At 49.9% G+C, this 27,492-nt stretch overlaps 1 protein-coding gene across 2 annotated transcripts in view; it reads right to left on the bottom strand.

Annotated features, from left to right (window-relative positions):
* The window catches only part of XPO7 (exportin 7), a 58,983-nt gene that overhangs the window by 6,955 nt on the left and 24,536 nt on the right, over window positions 1–27,492 (bottom strand). For both annotated transcript variants that reach the window (XM_084221952.1, XM_084221953.1), the window contains exons 12-25: window positions 25,899–26,092; window positions 24,007–24,112; window positions 21,107–21,242; window positions 20,183–20,256; window positions 18,838–18,918; window positions 17,675–17,738; window positions 16,032–16,140; window positions 13,795–13,901; window positions 12,380–12,468; window positions 10,831–10,938; window positions 9,101–9,183; window positions 4,157–4,371; window positions 2,353–2,491; window positions 470–630 (exon numbers count right to left, since the gene is read on the bottom strand). In XM_084221952.1, the coding sequence (XP_084078078.1) occupies window positions 470–630; window positions 2,353–2,491; window positions 4,157–4,371; window positions 9,101–9,183; window positions 10,831–10,938; window positions 12,380–12,468; window positions 13,795–13,901; window positions 16,032–16,140; window positions 17,675–17,738; window positions 18,838–18,918; window positions 20,183–20,256; window positions 21,107–21,242; window positions 24,007–24,112; window positions 25,899–26,092 (1,666 nt within the window). The remainder of the gene's footprint in view (window positions 1–469; window positions 631–2,352; window positions 2,492–4,156; window positions 4,372–9,100; window positions 9,184–10,830; window positions 10,939–12,379; window positions 12,469–13,794; window positions 13,902–16,031; window positions 16,141–17,674; window positions 17,739–18,837; window positions 18,919–20,182; window positions 20,257–21,106; window positions 21,243–24,006; window positions 24,113–25,898; window positions 26,093–27,492) is intronic.

Below are 27,492 nucleotides of genomic sequence, written 5' to 3'. Positions count from 1 at the left end.
CTTTCAGAGTCCCCAGCTGTATTTCAGAGCCCCCAGGTGTGTTTCAGAGCCCCCCAGGTGTATTTTAGAGCCCCCAGGTGTTTCTCAGAGCCCCCAGGAGTATTTCAGAGCCCCCAGGTGTTTTCCAGAGCCCCCCAGGTACATTTTGGAGCCCCAGGTGTGTTTCAGAGCCCCCAGGTGCATTTCAGAGTCCGTCAGGTGCGTTTCAGAGCCCCCAGGTGCATTTCGGAGCCCCAGGTGTTTCTCAGAGTCCCCAGGTGTTTCCCAGAGCCCCCAGGTACATTTTGGAGCCCCCAGGTGTGTTTCAGAGCCCCCCAGGTACATTTCGGAGCCCCCAGGTGCGTTTCAGAGCCCCCAGGTGTGTTTCAGAGCCCCCAGGTGTGTTCCAGAGCCCCCAGGTGCGTTTCAGAGCCCCCCAGGTGTTTTTAAACCCCCCCCAGGTGTGTCTCAGAGCCCCAGGGGTGCTGACCTGCTGGATCATCTCGGGGTGCTGCTGCATGATGTGCAGGAAGCGGTCGCTCTCCTGGGCCAGGGGCGTCGATCTCTTCTTGGTGCTGCGCGAGAGCTGCTTGAACAGGTAGGTGACGATGTGGTCCAGGCAGGAGCAGCAGCCCGTGCACACCATGGTGTCTGCGGGGCAGGGGAGACATGAGGGGCTGGGGGGAAAATGGGGGGCTGGGGGGGAAATAATGGGGGTTTGGGGGAAAAAATCTGGGGGTTTGGGGGGAAAAATGGGGAAAAAACTGGGGGTTTGGGGGGGAAAATGGGGATTTGGGGGGAAAAAATGGGGATTGGGGGGGGGAAAATGGGGTTTGGGGGGGGAAATGGGGTTTGGGGGGAAAAATGGGAGTTTGGGGGGAAAAGAGGGGGTTTGGGGAAAAAAAAAGGGTTTGGGGGGGAAAATGGGGTTTGGGAAGGAAAAATGGGGGTTTGGGGGAAAAAAAGGGGGCATGGGGGAAAAAATGGGGGTTTTGGAAGGAAAAAATGGGGGTTTGGGGAAAGAAAAGGGTTTGGGGGGAAAAACGGGGGTTTGGGGAAAAAAACCCGGGGGTTTGGGGGGAAAAATGGTGGTTTGGGAAAAAAATGGGGTTTGGGGGGAAAAAATGGGGTTTGGGGGGGGGGGAAATGGGGTTTGGGGAAAAAAATGGGGGTTTGGGGGGAAAAAAAGGGGGTTTGGGGGGAAAAAATGGGGTTTGGGGGAAAAAACGGGGGTTTGGGGAAAAAAACCACAGGGGTTTGGGGGGAAAAAATGGGGGTCTGGGGGGGAAACGGGGGTTTGGGGGGAAAAATGGGGGTTTGGGAAAGAAAAAATGGGGGTTTGGGAAGGAAAAAATGGGGGTTTGGGGAAAAAAAACGGGGTTTGGGAAAAAAATGGGGTTTGGGGGGAAAAATGGGGTTTGGAGGAAAGAAATTGGATTTGGGGGGGAAAGAAATGGGATTTGGGGGAAAAAATGGGGTTTGGGGGGGAAAATGGGGGTTTGGGGGGAAAAAACCTGCAAGTCTCGGGGGGAAAAAAAATGGGGGTTTGGGAAGGGAAAATAGGAAAAAATGGGGGGGGGGGAATGGGGAAAAATGGGGGAAAAATGGGGATTTGGATAGAAAAAAAGAGGGTTTGGGGGGAAAATGGGGAAAAATGGGGGTTTGGGGGGGAAAATGGAAAACCAGGGAAAGAATGGGGTTTTGGAGGAAAATAAAGTGGGAGTGTCCAAGGCCAGGTTGGGATAATCTGGGATTGGGGGAGGTGTCCCTGGGATTGGGACTGAAATCCTTTCCAACCCAAACCCTCCCAAAATTCCCAGAACCGCCAACTTTAGGCGAGACCGGTTTAGGAATCCCTGCAGCAAGCTCTCAAAATCCCAAACCCCAGATGGAAAATGGGGTTTTTAACCCCTGAGCTCCCCCCAAATCCCAGGAATCTCCATCCCAAAATGGCAAAAAATGGAGAAAAATGGGGGGAAAATGAGGAAATATGGGGAAAAAATGGGGGGGAAATGGGGATTTGGATAGAAAAAAAGAAGGTTTGGGGGGAAAAATGGAAAACCAGGGAAAGAATGGGGTTTTGGAGGAAAATAAAGTGGGAGTGTCCAAGGCCAGGTTGGGATAATCTGGGATTGTGGGAGGTGTCCCTGGGATTGGGACTGAAATCCTTTCCAACCCAAACCCTCCCAAAACTCCCAAAATTCCCAGAACCGCCAACTTTAGGCGAGACCGGTTTAGGAATCCCTGCAGCAAGCTCTCAAAATCCCAAACCCCAGATGGAAAATGGGGTTTTTAACCCCTGAGCTCCCCCCAAATCCCAGGAAATCTCCATCCCAAATGCCAGGAGAGGCAGGGGGGAGCAGCAGGAGTTACCCAGCGCCGTCAGGCCCTCGGAGATGGAGGACAGGATGTACATGATGACGTGGGGCTCCAGGCTGGCAATGAAGTTCATGTGGTCCTGGGTGAGCACTTCCAGCAGGGAATAGTAGGATTGGCTGAGCTTGGGATAATCCTGCAGGAAAAGCAGGAAAAAAGCTGCTTGGTTTTCCTGGAAGCAGCGAATTCCTCAATGCAGCCTGTCAGGAATCAGCTGGAATGTGCTGGTGGATCTCCTGGGAAGAACTGACCAAGGATTCTCTCTCCCAGGAAATTTGGATTCCAAGAGATTTCCCATTTTCCTTCTCTCCCCCATTCCAGCATTTCCCATTTTCCCTCTCTCCCATTCTATTCCATGTTCCCAATGATGCTATATCCAATCATTTTCCCCATTTTTTTATTTTCCCAGGGAAAATCTGGGAATTGGGATGGGATTTCAAACCCATTCTCAATCAAAATGTGGGAATTGGGATGGGATTTCAAACCCATTCCCACCCAAAATCTGGGAATTGTGGTTGGATTTCACATCCATTCCACGATCCTTTAAATTCTGAACTGGATGGGATTTAAAACCCATTCCCACCGAAAATCTGGGAATTGGGATGGGATTTCAAACCCCTTCCCACCCAAAATCTGGGAATTCTTCCTGCGTGCTTCACCCCGAGCCCACTGCCCATTCCCTGCCCCAACCCCTTCATCCCTCCTTCCTCTCCTCCAGCTTTCCCTGGGATGGAGGTGGCATTCCCAGGCTGGCATTCCCAGGCCGGCATTCCCGGGCTGGGGCTGGCACTCCCAGGCTGGCATTGGGATTCCCAGGGTGGAGCTGGCATTCCCAGGCCGGGGCCGGCATTCCCAGGCTGGCATTGGCATTCCCGGACCGGCATTCCCAGGTTGGCATTCCCAGGGTGGGACTGGCACTCCCAGGCTGGGGTTGGCATTCCCGGGCCAGCATTCCCAGGCTGGCACTCCCAGGCTGGGGTTGGCATTCCTGGGCCGGCATTCCCAGGCCGGCATTCCCAGGGTGGGATTGGCATTCCCAGGCCGGCATTCCCAGGTTGGCATTCCCGGGCCAGCATTGCCATTCCCAGGCTGGCATTGCCATTCCCAGGCTGGCATTCCCCGGGTGGGGCTGGCCTTCCCAGGCAGGGGCTGGCATTCCCAGGCTGGCATTGCCATTCCCAGGCTGGCATTGGCATTCCCAGGCCGGCATTCCGGGGCTGGCATTCCGGGGCTGGCATTCCCAGGCTGGTGCTGGCATTCCCAGGCTGGCATTGCCATTCCCAGGCTGGCATTGCCATTCCCAGGCCGGCATTCCCAGGCTGACATTCCCAGGCTGGGGTTGACATTCCCAGGCCGGGATTGGCACTCCCAGACTGGGGTTGGCATTCCCAGGTGGGGTTGGCATTCCCAGGCTGTCATTGCCATTCCTGGGTTGGCATTCCCAGGCCGGCATTCCCAGGCTGGCACTCCCAGGCTGACATTCCCAGGCTGGGGTTGGCATTCCCAGGCTGACATTCCCAGGCTGGGGTTGGCATTCCCAGGCTGGCATTCCCAGGCTGGGGCCGGCATTCCCAGGCTGTCATTGGCATTCCCAGTTTGGCATTCCCAGGCTGGCACTCCCGGGCCGGCATTGCCATTCCCGGGCTGGGGTTGGCATTCCCAGGCTGTCAATGCCATTCCCAGTTTGGCATTCCCAGGCAGGCATTCCCAGGCCGGGGCTGGCACTCCCAGTTTGGCATTCCCAGTTTGGCATTATTCCCAGTTTGGCATTATTCCCAGTCTGGCACTCCCGGGGGCTCACCAGGAGGTCGCTGTGGGGGATGGAGAGCAGCAGTTTGATGAAGGTCTGCAGCGCGTTGTCCAGCGCGTCGTCCCCGTAGAGCCGGAAGACGCCGAAGTTGACGTAGCTGCCGCTGAGCGCCGCCTTCAGCATGGAGAAGCAGATGGAGATGCCCTTCAGCTTCAGCGCGTACACCTGGTCCTTGGGCACCTCGCCCAGCGTCAGGATGCGATTCCCTGCGGGAATTCCGGCTCGGGATCACCACTCCCATCCCGCCCCGGGGTTACAAACCCACTCCAACCCGAAATCTGGGAACTGGGACAGGATTTCGGATCCATTCCAACCCAAAATCAGATAACTGGGATGAGATTTCAAATCCATTCCAATACAATCCATTACACGATCCCCATGAATTCCAAACTCAATGAGATTTCAAATCCATTCCAACCTGAAATCTGGGAACTGGGATAGGATTTTAAATCCATTCCAACCCAATCCATTCCATTCCCTTCAGTTTCAGCACCTACACCCGGTCCTTGGGCACCTTGTCAGGATGGGATTCCCTGCGGGAATTCCAGCTCGGGATCACCACTCCCATCCCGCCCCGGGGTTACAAACCCACTCCAACCCGAAATCTGGGAACTGGGATGGCATTGAAATTCCATTCCAACCCGAAATCTGGGAACTGGGATAGGATTTTAAATCCATTCCAACTCAAACTGGTTGGGAACTCCAAACTGGATGGGAACTCCAATCTGGATAGGATTTCAAATCCATCCCAACCCGAAATCTGGGAACTCGGAGGGGATTTCGGATCCATTCCAACCCAATCCATTACACGATCCCTTGAACTCCAAACTAGATGGGATTTCAAATCCATTCCAAGCCATAATCTGGGAACTGGGATGGGATTTCAAATCCATCCCAACCCAATCCATTCCATTCCCTTCAGCTTCAGCACCTACACCTGGTCCTTGGGCACCTCGCCCAGGGTCAGGATGCGATTCCCTGCGGGAATTCCGGCTCGGGATCACCACTCCCATCCCGCCCCGGGGTTACAAACCCACTCCAACCCGAAATCTGGGAACTGGGACAGGATTTCGGATCCATTCCAACCCAAACTGGATGGGAACTCCAAAGTGGATAGGATTTCAAATCCATTCCAAGCCATAATGTCGGAACTGGGATGGGATTTCAAATCCATTCTAACCCAATCCATTCCATGATCCCTTGAACTCCAAACTGGACAGGATTTCAAATCCATTTCAAGCAAAAATCTGGGAATTGGGATGGGATTTCAAGTCCATTCCAACCCAAACTGGATGGGATTCCAAATCCATTCCATTCCCTTCAGTTTCAGCACCTACACCTGGTCCTTGGGCACCTTGTCAGGATGCGATTCCCTGCGGGAATTCCGGCTCGGAATCACCATTCCCATCCTGCCCCGGGGTTACAAATCCACTCCAACCCGAAATCTGGGAACTGGGATGGGATTTCAAATCCACTCCAACCCGAAATCTGGGAACTGGGATGGGTTTTCAAACAATCCATTCCATGATCCCTTGAATTCCAAACTGGACAGGATTTCAAATCCATTCCAACCCAATCCATTCCATTCCCTTCAGCTTCAGCACCCACACCTGGTCCTTGGGCACCTCGCCCAGGGTCAGGATGCGATTCCCTGCGGGAATTCCGGCTCGGGATCACCACTCCCATCCCGCCCCGGGGTTACAAACCCACTCCAACCCAAAATCTGGGAACTGGGACAGGATTTCGGATCCATTCCAACCCAAAATCAGATAACTGGGATGAGATTTCAAATCCATTCCAATACAATCCATTACACGATCCCCATGAATTCCAAACTCAATGAGATTTCAAATCCATTCCAACCCGAAATCTGGGAACTGGGATAGGATTTTAAATCCATTCCAACCCAATCCATTCCATTCCCTTCAGTTTCAGCACCTACACCCGGTCCTTGGGCACCTTGTCAGGATGGGATTCCCTGCGGGAATTCCGCCTCGGAATCACCATTCCCATCCCGCCCCGGGGTTACAAATCCATTCCAACCCGAAATCTGGGAACTGGGATGGGTTTTCAAACAATCCATTCCATGATCCCTTAAATTCCAAACTGGACAGGATTTCAAATCCATCCCATCCCAATCCATTCCATTCCCTTCAGCTTCAGCACCCACACCTGGTCCTTGGGCACCTCGCCCAGCGTCAGGATGCGATTCCCTGCGGGAATTCCGGCTCGGGATCACCATTCCCATCCCGCCCCGGGGTTACAGACCCACTCCAACCCGAAATCTGGGAATTCCAAACTGGATGGGATTTCAAATCCATTCCATTCCCTTCAGTTTCAGCACCCACACCTGGTCCTTGGGCACCTTGTCAGGATGCGATTCCCTGCGGGAATTCCGGCTCGGGATCACCATTCCCATCCCGCCCCGGGGTTACAAATCCACTCCAACCCGAAATCTGGGAATTGGGATGGGATTTCAAATCCAGTCCAACCCAATCCATTCCATGATCCCTTGAACTCCAAACTGGACAGGATTTCAAATCCATTCCAAGCCATAATCTGGGAACTGGGAGGGGATTTCAAATCCAGTCCAACCCAATCCATTACACGATCCCATGAATTCCAATCTCGATGGGATTTCAAATCTATTCCAACCCAAAATCTGGGAACTGGGATGGGTTTTCAAATCCATTCTAACCCAAACTGGATGGGAACTTCAAACTGGATGGGATTTCAAATCTATTCTAACCCAATCCATTCCATGATCCCTTGAACTCCAAACTGGACAGGATTTCAAATCCATTCCAAGTCCAAATCTGGGAACTGGGATGGGATTTCAAACCCATTCTAACCTAATCCATTCCATGATCCCTTGAATTCCAAACTGGACAGGATTTCAAATCCATTTCAAGCCAAAATCTGGGAATTGGGAGGGGATGTCAAATTCATCCCAACCCAAACTGGATGGGATTTCAAATCCATCCCATCCCAATCCATTCCATTCCCTTCAGTTTCAGCACCTACACCTGGTCCTTGGGCACCTCGCCCAGCGTCAGGATGCGATTCCCTGCGGGAATTCCGGCTCGGGATCACCACTCCCATCCCGCCCCGGGGTTACAGATCCACTCCAACCCGAAATCTGGGAACTGGGACGGGATTTCGGATCCATTCCAACCCAAACTGGATGGGAACTCCAAAGTGGATAGGATTTCAAATCCATTCCAAGCCATAATCTGGGAATTGGGATGGGATTTCAAATCCATTCTAACCCATTTCATTCCATGATCCCTTGAACTCCAAACTGGACAGGATTTCAAATCCATTCCAAGTCATAATCTGGGAACTGGGAGGGGATTTCAAATCCAGTCCAACCCAATCCATTACACGATCCCATGAATTCCAATCTTGATGGGATTTCAAATCTATTCCAACCCAAACTGGATGGGAACTCCAAACTGGATGGGATTTCAAATCCATTCTAACCCAATCCATTACACAATCCCATGAATTCCAAACTGGATGGGAGTCCAAATCCATTCCAACCCGAAATCTGGGAATTCCAAACTGGATGGGATTTCAAATCCATTCTATTCCCTTCAGTTTCAGCACCTACACCTGGTCCTCGGGCACCTTGTCAGGATGGGATTCTCTGCGGGAATTCCGTCTCGGGATCACCATTCCCATCCCGCCCCGGGGTTACAAACGCACTCCAACCCGAAATCTGGGAACTGGGATGGGATTTCAAACAATGCATTCCATGATCCCTTGAATTCCAAACTGGACAGGATTTCAAATCCATTCCAAGTCAAAATCTGGGAATTGGGATGGGATTTCAAACCCATTCCAGCCTGAAATCTGGGAATTATTTACGTGGTTCCTTTCCAACCCAAACCATTCCATCATCTAGGATGCTTCCAGGATTTATCCATGGATCAATCCAGGATGTTCTCAGGATGAATCCAGTACTTATCCATGGATAAATCCAGGATTAATTAAAGATATTTCCAGGATAATTCCAGGATTTATCCATGGATTAATTCAGGATATTTTCAGGATGAATCTACGATTTTTCCAGGATGAATCCAGGATTTATCCAGGGATGAACCCAGGGATGAACGCAGGATGTTTCCAGGATGAATCCAGGATTTATCCATTGATGAATCCAGGATGTTTCCAGGATTTATCCATAGATTAATTCAGGATATTTTCAGGATGAACCTAGGATTCTTCCAAGATGAAACCAGGATTTATCCAGGGATGAACCCAAGGATGTTTCCAGGATGAAACCAGGATTTATCCAGGGATGAACCCAGGGATGTTCCCAGGATTTATCCATGGATTACTTCAGGATGTTTCCATGGAAGAATCCAGGATTTACCCATGGATGAATCCAGGATTTATCCATAGATTAATTCAGAATATTTTCAGGATGAACCTAGGATTTTTCCAGTATGAATCCAGGATTTATCCAGGGATGAACCCAGGATTTTTCCAGGATGTTTCCAGGATGAACCCAGGATTTATCCATGGATTAATTCAAGATATTTCCAGGATGTTTCCAGGATTTATCCTTGGATGAATTCAGGATGTTTCCATGGAAGAATCCAGGATTTACCCATGGATTAATCCAGGATTTATCCATGGATTAATTCAGGATACTTTCAGGATGAACCTAGGATTTTTCCAGGATGAAACCAGGATTTATCCAGGGATGAACCCAGCATTTTTCCAGGATATTTCCAGGATTTATCCATGGATTAATTCAAGATATTTCTAGGATGTTTCCAGGATTTATCCAGGGATGAATCCAGGATGTTTCCAGGATGAATCCAGGATTTATCCAGGGATGAACCCAGGATTCTCCCAGGATGTTTCCAGTATGAATCCAGGATTTCTCTGGGATTTTTCCATGGATGCAGCTCCAGGATCCCTCACCGTAGGTCGTGATCATCTTGCTGGTCTCCCGGAAAAGCAGGATCCCGTTGGGAGAGGAGACATCGAACTGCAGCCGCTGGGATCTGCAGGAAAACAGGGAATGCTCAGAGCCAGGGAGCTGCTCCAGCCCCTCTGGGAATGTTCCCCTGGAGAAGGGAAGTCCCAGGGAGAGCTTCCAGCACATTCCAGGGGCTCCAGGAGAGCTGCAGAGGGATTTGGGATAAGGGATGGACACAGGGTTGGAGAGATTTGATGGGATTTTGGAAAGGAATTCCTGGCTGGGATGGAATTCCCAGGAATGCTGTGGATCCCTGGGAGTGTCCAAGGAAAGATGGGAAAAGGGAAGGATCCAAGGAAATCTTGGAGCCCCTTCCAGAGCCTGGAGGGGCTCTAGGAGAGCTGGAGAGGATTTGGGAAAAGGGATGGAGGGACAGGACACTGGGAATGGAATTAAATTGGGAAAGGGGAAATTTGATGGGATTTTGGGAAAGAATTCCTGGCTGGGAGGGGCTGGGATGGAACTTCCAGAGGAGCCGAGGCTGCTCCTGGATCCCTGGAAGTGTCCAAGGAAAGGTTGGATCCCCCAGGTATTTAACAGGATTTAAACCCCCTTCTAAGGTGCAGAATTCCAGGAAATCCCGGATTTTTGGGAATTTCCTATTTGTTATAAATAGGGTTGGTGAGGAAAAATGGGATTTGGGGGGCAACAAGGACATCCAGGGAGCTGAAATCACCTTTAAACCCCTTCTAAGGTGCAGAATTCCATGAAATCCTGGATTTTTGGGAATTTCCTATCTGTTATAAATGGGGTTGGTGAGGAAAAATGGGATTTGGGGGGGAAAAATAGGGATTTGGGGGGAAAAAAATGGGGATTTGGGGGGGTGGAAATGAGGACTTGGGGGGCAACAACCACATCCAGGGAGCTGAAATCACCTCTAAACCCCTTCTAAGATGCAGAATTCCATGAAATCCCAGATTTTCTGGAATTTCCTATCTGTTATAAATGGGGTTGGTGAGGAAAAATGGGATTTGGGGGGGAAAAATGGGGATTTGGGGGGGAAAATGGGGATTTGGGGGAGAAAATGGGGATTTGGGGGGGAAAAATGGGGATTTGGGGGGGCAACAACCACATCCAGGGAGCTGAAATCACTTTTAAACCCCTTCCAAGACTCAGAATTCCAGGAAATCCTGGATTTTTGGGAATTTCCTACCTGTCATAAATAACATTTAGGAGGAAAAATGGGATTTGGGGGGGAAATGGGGATTTGGGGGGCAACAACCACATCCAGGGAGCTGAAATCACCTCTAAACCCCTTCTAAGGTGCAGAATTCCATGAAATACCAGATTTTTGGGAATTTCCTATCTGTTATAAATGGGGTTGGTAAGGAAAAATGGGATTTGGGGGAGAAAATGGGGATTTGGGGGGGAAAATGGGGACCTGGGGGGGAAAATGGGGATTTGGGGGGGCAACAACCACATCCAGGGAGATGAAATCAGCTTTAAATCTCTTCCAAGGCTCAGAATTCCAGGAAATCCTGGATTTTTGGGAATTTCCTACCTGTTATAAATAACATTTAGGAGGAAAAATGAGATTTGGGGGGGGAAAATGGGGATTTGGGGGAAAAAAGGAGGGTTTTGGGTGCAACAACCACACAGGGAAAGACGAAGCAGCCCCTCCCAAGGTGCAGAATTCCATGAAATTCCAGGTTTTTTTTTTGGGAATTCCTACCTGTTGTGGACCAGCTCAGCCATGAGTTTGAGGACGGGCGTGGTGCAGGCGGGGTCGTGGTACCAGAGCTCGATGGCTCTCTGCAGGATGGGCATGTAGGAGGGGTAACTGCCGGGAAAATTAAGGAATTCCCGCTTTTCCAGGCCAAAAATTCCATGGGAATGGAAAATTCCATCAGTGCAGCAAAGCAGGATGGGGTTTGGGGTCACACAAGGGCGGTGCTGGCGGAATTTTGGGTTTTTTTTGGGATTTTTATTGGTGTTTTTTTAATATTGGTGGTTTTTTTTTTATCCAGGCACTGGGATTTCCAGAGGGGTTTGTGGGAATTCCCAGGAAATTGGGATTTCTGGAGGCGTTTCCTGTGGATTTTGGGAATTCCTGGGAATTGGGATTTCTGGAGGTGTTCCCTGGGGATTTGTGAGAACTCCCAGGCACTGGGATTCTCCAGAGGGCTCCTGGGATTCGGGATGGGATTAGGATTTGGGATCAGGATCAAGATCAGGATTGGGATCAGGATTTGGATCAGGATCAGGACTGGGATCAAGATCTGCGATTTGGAATGGGATCAGGATTTGCAATGAGATTTGGGATCAAGATTTGGGATTCGGGATGGGATCAGGATTTGGGATCAGGATTTGGGATCAGGATTTGGATCACTGGGATCAAGATTTGGGATCAAGAATTGGGATTTGGGATGGGATCAGGATTTGGGATCAGGATTTGCGATGAGATTTGGGATCAGGTTTTGGATCAGGATCAGGGATGAGGATTTGGGATCAGGATCAGGATCTGGGATCAGGATTTGGGATCAGTATTGGGGTTTGGGATCAGAATCAGGATCAGGATTGGGATCAAGATTTGGGATCAAGATTTGGGGTTTGGGATCAGGATCAGGATCAAGATTTGGGATCAGTATTGGGGTTTGGGATCAGGATCAGGGATGAGGATTTGGGATCAGGATCTGGGATCAGGATCAGGGATGAGGATTTGGGATCGGGATCAGGACCTAGATCAGGATCAGGGATGGGGATTTGGGATTAGGATCAGGATTTGGGATCGGGATCAGAGATGAGGATTTGGGGTCAAGATCAGGGATGAGGATTTGGGGTCAGGATGAGGGATGAGGATTTGGGATGGGGATCAGGGATGAGGATCAGGAATCAGGATCAGGATCTAGGATGAGGATTTGGGACTGGGATCAGGATTTGGGATCTGGATCAGGATCCAGGATGAGGATCAGGGATCAGGATCAGGGATGAGGATCTGGGATGAGGATCAGGGATCAGGATTTGGGGTCAGGATGAGGGATGAGGATCTGGGATGAGGATCAGGGATGAGGATCTGGGATGAGGATCAGGGATGAGGATTTGGGATGGGGATCAGGGATGAGGATCTGGGATCAGGATCAGGATCCAGGATGAGGATCAGGGATGAGGATTTGGGGTCAGGATCCAGGATGAGGATCAGGGATGGGGATTTGGGGTCAGGATCAGGATCAGGGATGGGGATTTGGGATGGGGATCAGGATCAGGATTTGGGATCAGGATACATCCACTCGAAGAGCATCATGAAGCTGGTCTTGGCGTTGAAGGCGAAGGCGATGCCCCGCAGGTCCCGCACCAGCCCCACCAGGGTGCGCTGGGGCACAGAGGGAATAAAATAAAATAAAATAAAATAAAATATAAAATAAAATAAAATAAAATAAAATAAAATAAAATAAAATAAAATAAAATAAAATAAAATAAAATAAAATAAAATAAAATATAAAATAAAATAAAATAAAATAAAATATAAAATAAAATAAATAAATAAAATAAAATAAAATAGGAAAATGGAACGGAATCAAATGAAAGAGAACAAAGTGAAAGAAAAGGAAATAAATAGAAAAAATAGAATCAAAATAATAAAAATATAAGAAAGAATGGAATAAAATAAAACAATAAAAAAGAGTAAAATTCAGGCACCCCCAATTCCCATTAAACTGATCCCAATTCCCACTAAACTGATCCCAAAGGATTCAGGCACTCCCAATTCCCATTGAACTGATCCCAATTCCCCCTAAACTGATCCCAAGGGATTCAGGCACCCCCAATTCCCACTAAACTGATCCCAGGGGATTCAGGCACCCCCAATTCCCATTAAACTGATCCCAAGGGATTCAGGCACCCCCAATTCCCACTAAACTGATCCCAATTCCCTCTGGACCAATCCCAAGGGATTCAGGTACCCCCAATTCCCACTGAACTGATCCCAATTCCCTCTGGACCAATCCCAAGGGATTCAGGAACCCCAATTCCCACTAAACTGATCCCAAGGGATTCAGGCACCACCAATTCCCATTAAACTGACCCCAATTCCCACTAAACTGACCCCAATTCCCTCTGGACCAATCCCAAGGGATTCAGGAACCCCAATTCCCACTAAACTGATCCCAATTCCCTCTGGACCAATCCCAAGGGATTCAGGCACCCCCAATTCCCACTAAACTGACCCAAAGGGATTCAGGAACCCCCCAGTTCCCACTGAACTGATCCCAAGGGATTCAGGCACCCCCAATTCCCACTAAACTGATCCCAAAGGATTCAGGCACCACCAATTCCCATTAAACTGACCCCAATTCCCACTAAACTGACCCCAATTCCCACTAAACTGACCCCAATTCCCTCTGGACCAATCCCAAGGGATTCAGGAACCCCAATTCCCACTAAACTGATCCCAATTCCCACTAAACTGATCCCAGGGGATTCAGGCACCCCCAATTCCCATTAAACTGATCCCAATTCCCTCTGGACCAATCCCAGGGGATTCAGGCACCCCAATTCCCTCCTGGCCAGCTCCCACCATTCCAGCTTTCCTCCCGGAGCTGAGCACAGCTCCCTGCTCCTCCTGCCTGCCCAAAACCCCAAATCCCACGGAAAAGATCCCGGGAAAAGCCGGAAAAGGGGGAGTTGGCTCCCGGCTGACCTTGGCCTCCTGCTCGTTGAAGGAGTTGGTGCTGAACATCTGAGCCACGGTCTCGAAGGCAGCGGTGAGGGGCAGCATGAACTGCTCGTACTGATCCTCGTCCTCCCCTGGAAAACAGGGAAAAATCCATGGAAAATTCATGGAAAACATGGGAAATCCCCCATGAACTGCTCGTACTGATCCTCGTCCTCCCCTGGAAAACAGGGAAAAATCCATGGGAAAACATGGAAAATTCATGGGAAATCCCCCATGAACTGCTCGTACTGATCCTCGTCCTCCCCTGGAAAACAGGGAAAAATCATGGGAAAACATGGAAAATCCATGGAAAAATCATGGAAAAATCCATGGGAAAAACATGGGAAATATATGGGAAACATGGAAAAATCCATGGGAAATCCATGGGAAATCCCCCATGAACTGCTCGTACTGATCCTCGTCCTCCCCTGGAAAAATCATGGAAAAATCATGGAAAAATTCATGGGAAATCCCCCATGAACTGCTCGTACTGATCCTCGTCCTCCCCTGGAAAACAGGGAAAAACATGGAAAAACATGGGAAAATCCATGGAAAAATCCATGGGAAAATCCATGGGAAATCCCCCATGAACTGCTCGAACTGATCCTCGTCCTCCCCTGGAAAACAGGGAAAAACATGGGAAAATCATGGAAAATTCATGGAAAAATCATGGAAAAATCCATGGGGAGAACATGGGAAATATATGGGAAACATGGAAAAATCCATGGGAAATCCATGGGAAATCCCCCATGAACTGCTCGTACTGATCCTCGTCCTCCCCTGGAAAACAGGGAAAAATCATGGAAAAATCATGGGAAATTCATGGAAAACATGGGAAATCCCCCATGAACTGCTCGTACTGATCCTCGTCCTCCCCTGGAAAACAGGGAAAAATCATGGAAAAATCATGGAAAACATGGGAAATCCCCCATGAACTGCTCGTACTGATCCTCGTCCTCCCCTGGAAAACACGGAAAAATCCATGGAAAAAACATGGAAAACATGGGAAATCCCCCATGAACTGCTCGTACTGATCCTCGTCCTCCCCTGGAAAACAGGGAAAAATCATGGAAAAATCATGGAAAAATCATGGAAAACATGGGAAATCCCCCATGGACTGCTCGTACTGATCCTTGTCCTCCCCTGGAAAACAGGGAAAAACATGGGAAAAACATGGAAAATTCATGGAAAAATCCATTGAAAAATCCATGGGAAAATCCATGGGAAAATCCATGGGAAAATCCATGGGAAAATCCCCCATGAACTGCTCGTACTGATCCTCGTCCTCCCCTGGAAAACAGGGAAAAATCCATGGGAAAACATGGAAAATTCATGGAAATCATGGGAAATCCCCCATGAACTGCTCGTACTGATCCTCGTCCTCCCCTGGAAAACAGGGAAAAATCATGGAAAAATCATGGGAAAATCATGGAAATCATGGGAAATCCCCCATGAACTGCTCGTACTGATCCTCGTCCTCCCCTGGAAAACAGGGAAAAACATGGAAAAACATGGAAAACATGGGAAAATCCATGGAAAAATCCATGGGAAAATCCATGGGAAATCCCCCATGAACTGCTCGAACTGATCCTCGTCCTCCCCTGGAAAGCAGGGAAAAACATGGAAAAACATGGAAAACATGGAAAATCATCGGAAATCCATGGAAAAATCCATGGGAAATCCCCCATGAACTGCTCGTACTGATCCTTGTCCTCCCCTGGAAAACAGGGAAAAACATGGGAAAAAGATGGGAAAATCATGGAAAAATCATGGAGAACAAGGGAAAACATGGAAAAATCCACAGGGAAAACATGGAAAATCCATGGGGAAACATGGAAATGGAAAAATCATGGAAAATCCATGGGAATTCTCCCATGAACTGCTCTTACTGATCCTCATCCTCCCCTGGAAGAACAGGGGAAATCCAGGAAAAATTTATCCCCAAATCATGGTGGGATGGGAAATTGATCCCAAATCTTGTTGGGCAAAGCTGATCCCCAGTTTTGGGATGAAAAAATTTTTCCCAAATTTTGGAGGGATGGGAAAATTTCCTCCCCATTTTTATGGGATAATTCCCCGCACCAACCCCAATTCCTGATTTTCCCTTTCCCCATTTGGCTTTTCCCACCCCGACCCCTTTTCCTGGTGAAGCTCCAACTCCATAAATCCTAAAATCTGGTTCCAAAAAGCTGGAATTCTGTCAGAATTCCCGGGAAAAATACCTAAATCCACCATGAGGAGCCGTCCCAGGGCCGTGTAGAAGGTGGTCCGGCAGCGCATGTCCGTCAGGTTGGACTGGTTGTTGATTCCCAGGAAGGAAAAGTGCTCGCTCTGGAAAAGGAAAATTGGGATGAGGGAAGGAGGGAAGAGCTGCAGGAAAAAAATCCCACATGGAAAAGGTGGGAAAATCTGATGGGAAATGGAGAAACTTGGTGGATCCTCAAAGGGTTTTTTTTTTTCCCAGCCTGAGATTGATCCTGAGCATCCCAAAATCCCAAAATTCTGGAGCCTGCAGCATTCCCAGAGCCAGGAGGTGTTGCAAATCCCAATTTTCTCCCTCCTGCTGAATTCCATGGGGAATTCCAGGAATTCTGGCTCTGTCTCTGGGATGGGAATCCTTCAGGCTGATTCCCGGTTATTTTCCATGGAAAAATGGAATCCCAGGCTGGGAATTGGGGCTGAAAACCCTGAGAATGCCTGGAGAACATTCCTGGGAAGGCCTGGAAAACATTCCTGAACTCCAGGAATTCCTGGAAATGCCTGAAAATCATCCCTGAACTCCAGGAATGCCTGGAAAACATTCCTGGAATTGCCTGGAAAACTTTCCTGAACTCCAGGAATGCCTGGAAAACATCCTGGGAACTACAGGAATTCTTGGGAAACATCCTGGAAATGCCTGGAAAACCTCCCTGAACTCCAGGAATTCCTGGAAAACCTCCCTGAACTCCAGGAATTCCTGGGGAATCATCCCTGAACTCCAGGAATGCCTGGAAAACATTCCTGGAATTGCCTGGAAAACCTCCCTGAACTCCAGGAATGCCTGGAAAACATCCTGGGAACTACAGGAATGTCTGGAAAACATTCCTGGAAATGCCTGGAAAACCTCCCTGAACTCCAGGAATTCCTGGGAATCATCCTTGAACTCCAGGGATTCCTGGGGAATCATCCCTGAACTCCAGGAATGCCTGGAAAACATTCCTGGAAATGCCTGGAAAACCTCCCTGAACTCCAGGAATTCCTGGAAAACCTCCCTGAACTCCAAGAATTCCTGGGGAATCATCCCTGAACTCCAGGAATGACTGGAAAACATTCCTGGAATTGCCTGGAAAACCTCCCTGAACTCCAGGAATGCCTGGAAAACATCCTGGGAACTACAGGAACGTCTGGAAAACATTCCTGGAAATGTCTGGAAAACCTCCCTGAACTCCAGGGATTCCTGGGAATCATCCCTGAACTCCAGGAATTCCTGGAAAACATCCTGGAAATCATCAGTGACCTCCCAGAATTCCTCCCTTGTTCCAGTAGGGAATGTAAACCCTCTGGAAGTGCTGCTGGGATTGGGAACATCATGGAATGGAATCCTGGAATGTTTTAGGTTGGAAGGGATCTTAAATCCCATCTTTCAGGCTGGGAATTTTCCAGGAATTTTCCAGGAATGAGCCTGGATTTCACGGAGAGCAGAAATCTTTGGGAATGGGAAGCGCCACCAAACCCCAACCCCTCAAAAACCAAAGAATTCCACCAAAAAAAAGAAACTTTCCCAAATTTTTTAGAGGCTCCTCCAGCACCAGGGAGGCAGCTGGAATTCCAGAGGGGATCCAGGATGGAATTTTTGCCGGGAATGAGGCGGGGAGGGAGCGCTCACCGTGTGATTGTTCAGCATGAACTGCACGGCGCTGAGCTTCACCAGCTTCCGCACGCTGCTGTAGGTGCAGGGCGTCAAGGAAGAGGCAGAACCCCTGGAATTCCTGGAATTCCTGGAAAACACTTCCAGGGACAGGCTGGAAAAATGGGATTGGGGCTGGGTTGCTGAGGAAGTTGGGAAATTTATGTTCTTTTCCAAGGATAATCCAAATTTTGCAAATCTCGGCTTGGGGAGAGCCTCGGCGACCTCTGGGGGAAAACTCTGGGTCTGGAACTTCTGGAATTCCTGGAAATTCTGGAATTCCTGGAAAATACTTTCAGGGATGGGCTGGAAAAATGGGATTGGACCTGGATTGCTCAGGAAGTTGGGAATTGCCTGGATTATTCAGGAAGTTGGGAATTTTATGTTTCTTCCAAGGATAATCCAAGTTGTGCAAATCTCGGTTTGGGGAGAGCCTCGGTGACCTCTGGGGGAAAACTCTGGGCCTGGAATTTGTGGAATTCCTGGAAAACACTTCCAGGGCCAGGCTGGAAAAATGGGATTGGACCTGGATTACTCAGGAAATTGGGAAATTTATGTTTTTTTCCAAGGATAATCCAAATTGTGCAAATCTCATCTTGGAGAGAGCCTCGGTGACCTCTGGGGGAAAACTCTGGGTCTGGAAGTTGTGGAATTCCTGGAAATTCTGGAATTCCTGGAAAATACTTGCAGGGATGGGCTGGAAAAATGGGATTGGGCCTGGATTATTCAGGAAGTTGGGAATTCTATCTGGTTCTCAATAAATTGGGAATTCTCTTCTGTTTGTTCCAAGGATAAACCAAATTGTGCAAATCTCGGCGTGGGGAAAAAAACCAGGAACTTCTGGAATTTGTGGAATTGCTGAAACCTCTGGAATTCCTGGAATTCCTGAAACCTCTGGAATTCCTGGAACTTGTGGAATTCCTGGAAAACCACAGACTGCAATCTGCCTGTGGAAGCTCAACTCCAAAAGAATTCTGACCCACAATAACCAAAAATCAACATCCCGTGAGCCTCATCCCGCCCTCCTCTCCCCTCATTCCCAAAAATCTGGGGGAAAACCAGGAATGTGGGCCAGCTCCCATTCCAGCAGAACTTCTGGATGGCTTTTCCCAAGGATTTGGGAGCTCTTCCCAAAAGGATATCCGATGGAGAGGTCGTTGAGCAGCTGCAGGGTCTTGGAGGTGATGGGCTCGCAGCGGCCCCAGTACTTCAGGTTGGTGATGCTGTGAAGGAAAAAGATGGATCAGAGGGATTTTTCTGGGATTTTTCCAGGATTTTTTCTGGGAATTGTGGCAGATTTTTCCCAGTTTTTCCATCCCCCCCACAGCACGGGGCACAAAATTGGGAATAAAATCACCAGGCTGATGTTTGGCTGGGAAAATTGTCCTGTGGATATTCCAGATCCCAGGGTACACCTGGAATTCTGTGGGATTGGCTGCACCTGGAATTTCTGGGATTGGTTACACCTGGAATTTCTGGGATTGGTGACACCTGGAATTTCTGGGATTGGCTGCACCTGGAATTTCTGGGATTCTGTGGGATTGGCTGCACCTGGAATTTCTGGGATTTCTGGGACTGGCAGCACCTGGAATTTCTGGGATTGGTTACACCTGGGATTCTGTGGGACTAGCAGCACCTGGAATTTCTGGGATTCTGTGGGATTGGTTACACCTGGAATTTCTGGGATTCTGTGGGATTGGCTGCACTGCAATTTCTGGAATTCTGTGGAATTGGTTACACCTGGAATTTCTGGGATTAAAGGCTCCTAGGATTCTGTGGGATTGGCAGCACCTGAAATTTCTGGGATTCTGTGGGACTGGTTACACCTGGAATTTCTGGGATTGGTTACACCTGGGATTCTGAGGGATTGGCTGCACCTGAAATTTCTGGAATTCTGTGGGATGTGCTGCACTGAAATTTCTGGGATTAGAGGCCCCTGGAATTCTGTGGGATTGGCTGCACCTGGAATTTCTGGTATTGGTTATACCTGGGATTCTGTGGGATTGGCTGCACCTGAAATTTTTGGGATTGGCAGCACCTGAAATTTCTGGGATTCTGTGGGACTGGTTACACCTGGAATTTCTGGAATTCTGTGGGATGTGCTGCACTTAAATTTCTGGGATTAGAGGCCCCTGGGATTCTGTGGGATTGGTTACACCTGAAATTTCTGGGATTGGTTACACCTGGAATTTCTGGGATTCTGTGGGATTGGTTACACCTGGAATTTCTGGGATTAGAGGCCCCTGGGATTCTGTGGGATTGGCAGCACCTGGAATTTCTGGGATTAGTTACACCCGGAATTCTGCGGAATTGGCTGCACCTGGAATTTCTGTAGAATTTTTGCAGAATTCGTGGCATTTTTGTGACACTTTGTAGCATTTGGTAAATCCCATCCTAACCTCCCTGAGCTCCCTACACCCTTCCCTGCAGCATTCCAGGTTTTCAGGGTGAGGAATGGCAGGAATGGCAGGAATGCTGCAGACTCACATCTTCCCGATGAACACGCTCAGCACCATGGTCTCGTCGTTCAGCCCCAGCACCTCCGAGAGCCTCCGGTAGAGCTGCCAAAAAAAACATGGAAAAAAGATTTCCAAAGTGCCAGGAAAAGTGGGAATTCTCCCCAAAAATCTGCTTTTCCCTCTCTGGGAGAAGAGGATGTTGTGGGATTTTCCCATTGGGTTGATCCAATCCATCATAATCCTGATTTTTTTCCTGATTTCCTCCACTAAAGAAGGAGGATTTGGGTTTGCCCAGGGAAATTCCCTAAAAAAAATAGGATATAAATGTGCTCCACCTCCAAACACAGCCAGGATTTGTGTGGATTTCTCTGGAATTCTCAGCAGTTCCCAAATCCCTGGGAAGGGATTTGACCCCAATCCAATTTCTCCTCCAGAACCCAATCCCAGAGCAGCATTCCCGTTTTTTTTTTAATTGGAAAAATGGATTTTACATCCCAAAGCACAGCTGCAAATCCCTTGGGATGAAGGGAATTCAGATTTATTCCCAATTTAAAACCAGAGAGAAGCTCAGGGGTGTTTGAGGTGATCACAGTCATTAAAAAAAAAAAAGGGAAAAAACAAACCCACGTCTCTAATTCTCAATATTCCCAACCCAGCTCAGAGTTTGGAAAGTAAAAACTTGGGAATGAATGAGGAAAGCACAGAAATAGGATTTAATTCCAGGTAAAATGAGGAGAAATCATAGAAATGGGATTCAATTTCAGGAGAAATCACTGAAAATGGAATTTAATTCCAGCTAAAATGAGGAGAAATCACAAAAACTGGATTTATTTTGAGGAAACACGATGAGAAATGACAGAAAATGGTGGTGAATTCCAGGTAAAATGAGGAGAAATGAACGAATGAAGGTTGGTTTTCCTGGGGAAAGGTGGAATTCGGGAATTCTGCCCACCTTGGAAGACTTCTGCACCTGGTCCCCGATGTAGATCTTGCGGAACTGCTCGAAGAAGCTCAGCATGGCCAGCTCCAGCTTCTCATTGCCCGCCTGCGCCAGGCGCGAGTCCGTCAGGTTCATCAGCTGCAGCACCCTGGGGAAAACGGGAACGGGAGAGGGAGAGGGAAAGGGGAAAGGGGAAAGAGGGAAAGGAAAAGGGGGAAAAAAAGGGGGGAAAGGAAAGGGGGGAAAGGAAAGGGGGAAAGGAAAGGGGGAAAGGAAAGGGGGAAAGGAAAAGGGGGAAAGGAGAAAGGGAAAGGGGGAAAGGAAAGGGGGGAAAGTGGGAAAGGGAAGGGGGAGAGGGGAAAAGGGGAAAGGAAAAGGGGAAAGGAAAGGGGAAAGGAAAGGGGAAAGGAAAGGGGAAAGGAAAGGGGAAAGGAAAGGGGAAAGGAAAGGGGAAAGGAAAGGGGAAAGGAAAAAGGAAAGGAAAGGGGAAAGGGGGAAAGGAAAGGGGAAAGATGGGGAAAGGAAAGGGGGAAAGGAAAGGGGGAAAGGAAAGGGGGAAAGGAAAGGGGGAAAGGAAAGGGGGGAAGGAAAAGGGAAAGGGAAAGGGAAAGGGAAAGGGAAAGGGAAAGGGAAAGGAGAAAGAAAAAGAGGAAAGGGGAAAGGAGAAGGGGAAAGGAGAGGGGGAAAGGGGAAGGGGAAAAGGGGAAGGGGAAAAGGGGAAGGGGAAAAGGGGAAAGGAAAAGGGGAAAGGAAAAGGGGAAAGGAAAAGGGGAAAGGAAAAGGGGAAAGGGGGGAAAGAAAGGGGGGAAAGAAAGGGGGGAAAGAAAGGGGGGAAAGAAAGGGGGGAAAGAAAGGGGGGAAAGAAAGGGGGGAAAGAAAAAGTGGAAAGGAAAGGGGGAAAGGAAAAGAGGGGGAAAGGAAAGGGGGAAGATAAGGGGGGAAAAGTGGGAGAAAAGGGGGGAAAGACATGAGGGAAAGAAAGGGGGAAAAAGAAAAAGGGGGAAAGAAGAGGAAAATAGGGGGGAAGGGAAGCAATTGGGGAAGAAATGGGGGAGGAAAAGTGGGAAGAACGGGAGAAAAGGGAAAAAGGGGGAGAAAAGGAGGGAAAAGGGGAAAAAGGGGACAAGGGGGAAGAAAGGTTAAAACCTGAATTTCCACTGGATTTCAATCCCAAAAATCCAGTTAAGGACATGATAAACTCTGAACTTTCCAAGCCCAAGATTCCCCAATAATTACTCCCTGTGGGAATATTCCCAATAATTTTAAGTATTTCCAAGCCAAATATTCCCAATAATTCCCAACATTTCCAGGTGCAATATTCCCACTGTGAATCAGCAGCAGCACCCAGCACCCTCCATCCCTTTCCAGGCAGATTTCCCACTGGAATCAGAGCTGGAAAAAGGGGAACAACGCTCTCCCAGCATTCTGGGAGCGGGATTCTGCTGGAATACCCTGGGTGGGTTTAATGGAATATCCCAGATGGATTTGGCTGGAATTCCCAGGTGGATTTTGCTGGAATATCCCGGGTGGGTTCTGCTGGGATATCCTGGATGGATTTTCCTGGAATTCCCAGGTGGATTTTGCTGGATGGATTTTGCTGGGATATCCTGGGTGGATTTAATGGAATATCCCAGGTGGACTTTGCTGGAATTCCCAGGTGGATTTGGCTGGGATATCCTGGGTGAGTTTGATGGAATATCCCTGGTGGATTTTTCTGGAATATCCCAGGTAGATTTTTCTGGGGTATCCCGGGTGTGTTTTGCTGGGATATCCCAGGTGGATTTAATGGAATATCCCAGGTGGACTTTGCTGGAATTCCCAGGTGGATTTAACGGAATATCCTGGGTGGATTCTGCTCGGATATCCTGGGTGGATTTGATGGAATATCCCAGGTAGATTTTTCTGGGATATCCCGGGTGGATCTGGCTGGAATATCCCAGTGGATTTAGCTGGAATATCCCAGTGGATTCTGCTCGAATATCCCGGGTAGGTTTTGCTCGAATATCCCGGGTGGATTTGGCTGGGATATCCTGGGTGGATTCTGCTGGAATATCCTGGGTGGATTTGGCTGGGATATCCCAGTGGATTTAGCTGGGATATCCCAGGTGGATTTAACAGAACATCCCAGTGGATTTAGCTGGAATATCCCAGTGGATTCGGCTGGGATATCCCAGTGGATTCGGCTGGAATATCCCAGTGGATTTGGCTGGAATATCCCAGTGGATTTGGCTGGAATTCCTGGGTGGATTTAGCTGGAATATCCCAGTGGATTTAGCTGGAACATCCCAGTGGATTTAGCTGGAATATCCCAGTGGATTCTGCTGGAATATCCCAGTGGATTCTGCTGGAATATCCCAGTGGATTTGGCTGGAATATCCCAGTGGATTTAGCTGGAATATCCCAGTGGATTTAGCTGGAATATCCCAGTGGATTTAGCTGGAATATCCCAGTGGATTTAGCTGGAATATCCCAGTGGATTCTGCTGGAATATCCCAGTGGATTCTGCTGGAATATCCCGGGTGGATTTTGCTCGAATATCCTGGGTGGATTCTGCTGGAATATCCCGGGTAGATTCTGCTGGAATATCCCAGTGGATTTAGCTGGGATATCCCAGTGGATTTTGCTGGGATATCCCAGGTGGATTTAACAGAACATCCCAGTGGATTCTGCTGGAATATCCCAGTGGATTTTGCTGGAATATCCCAGTGGATTTAGCTGGGATATCCCAGTGGATTTTGCTGGGATATCCCAGGTGGATTTAACAGAACATCCCAGTGGATTCTGCTGGAATATCCCAGTGGATTTGGCTGGAATATCCCAGTGGATTTTGCTGGAACATCCCAGTGGATTTAACAGAATATCCCAGTGGATTTGGCTGGGATCCCCGGGTGGGTTCTCCTGGCGCTCCCTACCTGCAGACCAGCTCTCCGTCCATGGCGTCCTGCTCGTCCGTGCTGGCGAAGGACACGCGGCCGCCGATGACGGCGCCGATGATGTACACCAGCCACGTCAGCCGCCCTGGGGACACGCAGGGGACACACAGGGGACACCATCAGGGCTGCCACCCACCCCGGGCACGCACGGCTGGCCCCCCATGGCAAAAGAAATCCCAAATAAATTCATTTTTCCCCATTTTTCCCCAAATAAATCCGTTTTTCCCCTGGAAAAGTCACGGTTTTAGTGGCTGTGGGGTGAGGAACCTCGTCCTCTCGTGGGACACACTGGGGACATTTTCAGAGTTGTCACCTCCCCTTTTAGAGGCCATCTTGCCCAAAATAAATCCATTTTTCTCCCTAAAATAAATCTGTTTTTTCCAAAATAAATAAATTTTTCCCTTGGAAAGGTCCTGGTTTTAGTGACTGCAGGGTGGGGAACCTCATTCTGCCCTGGGGACACTGTCAGAGGTGCCACCAACCCTGGACACGCACAGCTGGCACCCCGTGGCAAAAGAAATCCCAAATAAATCCATTTCCTCCCAAATAAATCCATTTCCTCCCAAATAAATCCATTTTCCCCCTGGAAAATGGAATGAGCTGCAGGGCAGCACAATCTCCAGCCAGTGAGGAGGGACAAATCCATACCCACGGCCCAGAGCAGGGAAATGAGGGATGGGATCGATGGGATGGGATGGGATGGGATGGGATGGGATGGGATGGGATGGGATTGATGGGATGGGATTGATGGGATGGATGGGATTGATTTGATGGGATGGGATGGGATTGATGGGATGGGACTGACAGGTTGGGATTGATGGGATTGAGATGGGATGGGGTGGAATGGGGAACACCCTCATAACTTCAACAGGAAGGCAAGGAAATATCCTAAACTTCCCCAAATCCTGGGAATCCGTCCCCTCAACAGGGATTCTCCAGGAACAACACCCTCTGGAAGAACAATTCCTTTGGGAAGGAGCCCCCACCCTGTGCCCAGGCTGACCTTCCTGCACGGCCAGGTCCATGGGGCTGGTGGTGCCATTGGATGGGATCCATGGGATTGGGACGGGATTGGATGGGCATCCATGGGATAGGATTGGGACAGGATGGGGATCCATGGGATGGGATGGAATTGGGATCCATGGGATCCATTGGATGAAATTTGGATCCATGGGATGGGATTTATGATAGGATTGGGATCTGTGGGATGGGACTGGGATCAGTGGGATGGGATGGGATCGGATCCATGGGATGGGACTGGAATGGTTTTGGATTGGGATGGGATTGACATGGGATGGGCAGCACGGGATGGGGAACCCCTCCCAGGGAGCAACCACGCCATCCCTCCCCTCTGCAGGGATTTTCCAGGCGGTTCCTTTGGGAAGGAGCCCCCATTCCCTGCCCAGGCTGACCTTCCTGCACAGCCAGGTCCATGGGGCTGGTGGTGCCATTGGATGGGATCCATGGGATTGGGATGGGATTGGATGGGGATCCATGGGATAGGATTGGGATAGGATGGGGATCCATGGGATGGGATGGAATTGGGATCCATGGGATGGAATTGGGATCCATGGGATGAGATTTGGGTCCATGGGATGGGATTTATGATAGGATTGGGATCTGTGGGATGGGACTGGGATCCATGGGATGAGATTGGGATTGGGATCCATGGGATGGGATGGGATTGGGATCCATGGGATGGGATGGGATTGGGATCTGTGGGATGGGATTGAAATGGGATGGACAGCACTGGATAGGGAACCCCTCCCAAGGAACCATAGGGAAGGATGCATGGAGGGATGCCTCCCCTCTGCAGGGATTTTCCAGGCGGTTCCTTTGGGAAGGAGCCCCCATTCCCTGCCCAGGCTGACCTTCCTGCACGGCCAGGTCCATGGGGCTGGCGCTGGCGCTCTGCAGCAGCTCCTGGTAGGACTGGGCAGCCTGGTCGAAGAGCTGCACCAGCAGCGCGCACGTCTTCTCGTACTCGCAGCGCCCGATGGTGGACAGCTGGTCCAGCTGCTGCTGCACCAGCCCTGTGTCCTCCAGAGGGTCCTCCAGGCCATCCCTGCAAACAGCACCAGGAAAATGGAGAAGGGAACACCCAGGAGCAGCAGCTCGCTGGTTTTACTGCCGGGGTGTTGGAGATGAGGGGTGGAATTCGCACAATTGTGGAACGGTTGGGTTTTCCCCATGGAATTTGGGTTGGAAAAGGTTTCAAGCATCTCGCATTGGACAACATCTTTAATGGCCTGCTTGCCAAATGAACCAGGAATTTCAGGGCACGCTGCTGGGAGCAAATTCCCAATGCTTCCAGAGGGAAAAGAGAATGAAAACAAAGCAGGGAGTTGTGATTTGTGTTGATAGACTCAGATTTTTCCCACAGAATTTGGACTGGAAGGATTTAAAGCTCGGTTCCTACCACTTGCCTTTAATGGCCTGGTTGCCAAATGAACCAGGAATTTCAGGGCCCACTGTTGGTAATAAATTCCCAGTGCTTCCAGAGGGAAAAGAGAAGGAAAACAAAGCAGGGAGTTGTGATTTGAGTCGTTTGACTCAAGTTTTTCCCACAGAATTTGGGCTGGAAGGGTTTAAAGCCCAGCTGCACCTTCCACTGGCTGCCAAACAAACCAGGAATTTCAGGGCCCACTGTTGAGAGCAAATTCCCAGTGCTCCCAGTTGGGAGCAAATTCCCCAGAGGGAAAAGAGAAGGAAAACAACGCAGGGAGTTGTCATTTGTGTAGGAAAGAGCTACAATCCCAGCCCATCCTGCCCCCTGCCGTGGGCAGGGCCCCCTCCCGCCATGGAACCTCAGCCGTGTCCTCCCGCCATGCCACCTCAGCAGGGCCCTCTCCCGCCATGCCCCCTCAGCTGTGTCCTCCCGCCATGCCACCTCAGCCGTGTCCTCCCGCCATGGAACCTCACCAGGGCCCTCTCCCGCCATGGAACCTCAGCAGGGCCCCCTCCCGCCATGCCACCTCAGCTGTGTCCTCCCGCCATGCCACCTCAGCTGTGTCCTCCCGCCATGCCACCTCAGCAGGGCCCCCTCCCGCCATGCCACCTCAGCAGGGCCCCCTCCCGCCATGCCCCCTCAGCAGGGCCCTCTCCCGCCATGGAACCTCAGCAGGGCCCCCTCCCGCCATGGAACCTCAGCAGGGCCCTCTCCCGCCATGGAACCTCAGCAGGGCCCTCTTCCGCCATGCCACCTCAGCCGTGTCCTCCCGCCATGGAACCTCAGCAGGGCCCTCTCCCGCCATGCCACCTCAGCAGGGCCCTCTCCCGCCATGCCCCCTCAGCAGGGCCCCCTCCCGCCATGGAACCTCAGCCGTGTCCTCCCGCCATGCCACCTCAGCAGGGCCCTCTCCTGCCATGCCACCTCAGCCGTGTCCTCCCGCCATGCCCCCTCAGCCGTGTCCTCCCGCCATGCCCCCTCAGCCGTGTCCTCCCGCCATGCCCCCTCAGCCGTGT

The sequence above is a fragment of the Fringilla coelebs genome, assembly GCF_963513975.1.
Source record: "Fringilla coelebs genome assembly, chromosome: 26".
In the NCBI taxonomy this organism is placed as follows: Eukaryota; Metazoa; Chordata; class Aves; order Passeriformes; family Fringillidae; genus Fringilla; species Fringilla coelebs.
Note: the sequence above shows the minus strand (reverse complement) of the source record. Positions and strands in the feature narration are given on the sequence as shown.